This window comes from Eurypyga helias, unplaced genomic scaffold (assembly GCF_000690775.1).
Source record: "Eurypyga helias isolate BGI_N326 unplaced genomic scaffold, ASM69077v1 scaffold38504, whole genome shotgun sequence".
In the NCBI taxonomy this organism is placed as follows: Eukaryota; Metazoa; Chordata; class Aves; order Eurypygiformes; family Eurypygidae; genus Eurypyga; species Eurypyga helias.
In genome coordinates this window covers 665-2,346 of record NW_010248797.1, presented here as the reverse complement: position 1 = coordinate 2,346, position 1,682 = coordinate 665, and the positions used below count along the sequence as shown (strand labels likewise).

The 1,682-nt window shown below is 49.4% G+C and overlaps 1 protein-coding gene across 1 annotated transcript in view; it reads right to left on the bottom strand.

Moving 5' to 3' along the window:
- FAM86A (family with sequence similarity 86, member A) overlaps positions 1-1,682 on the bottom strand; it is a gene marked incomplete at its 5' end in the record, with an annotated part of 5,037 nt that overhangs the window by 2,767 nt on the left and 588 nt on the right. Inside the window, 3 exons of the mRNA XM_010151182.1 lie at positions 780-913; positions 1,102-1,203; positions 1,409-1,489. Coding sequence (XP_010149484.1) covers positions 780-913; positions 1,102-1,203; positions 1,409-1,489 — 317 coding nt within the window. The remainder of the gene's footprint in view (positions 1-779; positions 914-1,101; positions 1,204-1,408; positions 1,490-1,682) is intronic.

Sequence of the window (1,682 nt, the reverse complement as noted above, 5' to 3'; positions counted from 1 at the left end):
CCCGAGGGCTGGAGCCCAAGCGCTGCCGCGGCAGATTCCAAGCGAACCCTGTCAGCAATAGCACGCCCGGGAAAACTAAACAAACCCACCAACTCCCTCACTAATGAGCCAGCACAGGAGTTAGCAAAGCAGCTAACGCAGGAGTCGGGAGAGTGTCAGCAAGTGTACGGGAGCAAACAAGAGAGTAAGGGAGAGAGGGTAATGGCGACCGGACCCTCTCCTTGCTTTGATGTACTATGGAATGAAAATACGCCCTTGGTCAGTTTGGGTCAGGTGTCTGTGCTCTGTGTCCCAGCAGGGCCTGTAGCGAGACCGCGAGAGCTGGGAACGCAGCTGCAGGGTCAGAAGCGGAGAAAGACCTTGAAACTGGTGCAGGCATTGCCCAGCGCCAGCTAAGAACTTATCAGTGCTGCTCCCTGCATCCAGGAACAGCTTCCTAGCAGCCACGGTGAAGAGAGTTAACTCTTTCCTGGCTGAATCCAGCACAGAAGCGCAGTGGTTGAAGTTACTGAAATGTAAGGGCCTACTTTACGGAGCACGTCTGAGTGCACGGGGTCGTGGGTTTGATCTTAGAACTTCGCTTAAAGCAACCATGAGGTCCTCTCCTCGGTTAAAGTTTGACTGTTGCAGGAAAGGAGCAACAGTGAGCCAGCAGCAAAAGGGTGCAGTCATTTCAGTAATTTAGGGGATAGATGCTGTATGTTATTAGATTAAAACCACATAGCTCACCCAGGATGCAAACAAAAATCGCTCGTCCTCTTCCCCCAGCTTTCCATTACCTGTCTCTGAAGACTGCGGAGTTCTCAATTGCCCACTCAGCGAGATGAAGAGCAGCATCCCATGTGACGAGCCCCGTCGTTCCTCCAGAGATAATTGCCACGCTCTCGGAAAGGGTAACAGATTCTCCCGTGAGCTGGAGGACACGCGTGAGAAAAGAAAGAGGGATCAGCGCAGACAACGGATTTTACAGTTTATGAGCAATATTGGTGCCTGGGAAAAGGTAGGAAGCACTCTGCATTCCTGGGGGTTACTTTTAAAGCCAGCAATTGCTCAGTTCAGGTAATTAAAAGTGATTTATAACAATGCAGCGTTAGTTCATACCAGGAAGTAGTGTTTGTAACAACGCGTAGATTCTTCTTCGTTCAGAGTATCTACCAGTGCATCGTACAGTTCATCCAGGGGTTCAGCTGCTGTGGACTCATGCTGCACCAGAGAGAGCAGGGCAGTTTACGGAATCAAATTGTCACGAAACAGAAAACCTACGCACATTTGGTACTGTTTTGATACGTTGCTGGCCGTAATATTTTACAGCGAGTGCTGGTTTTTGTTAATGCCCTTCAGCTTGGCCCGTAAAACTGGCATGTTTTAAGGAAAAGGGGTCGCAAGCAAGAGGAAAAGTACACGTTACCTTTTTGATGAGTTCAGTTAGAAAACATCTTCTGTACTTGGTGGAAGGGGGATATTTCACACACAGAGGGTGGAGAACGGTCTGAAACAACAAAACAACTGCAGCTGAAACCAAGTGCAGGTTTTGTGAGAGGCTGTAAAGGGTCAGAGAAGGGCACAGGAGCCATTCATTGGCCCTGCGTGTGATGAGATGTATCGCGATTCAGGCCGCGACGCTGAGCCAGAAAAGGAAATTTGGCAATTTCGACCAATTCGTTAGTTTACAGATCAGTGGC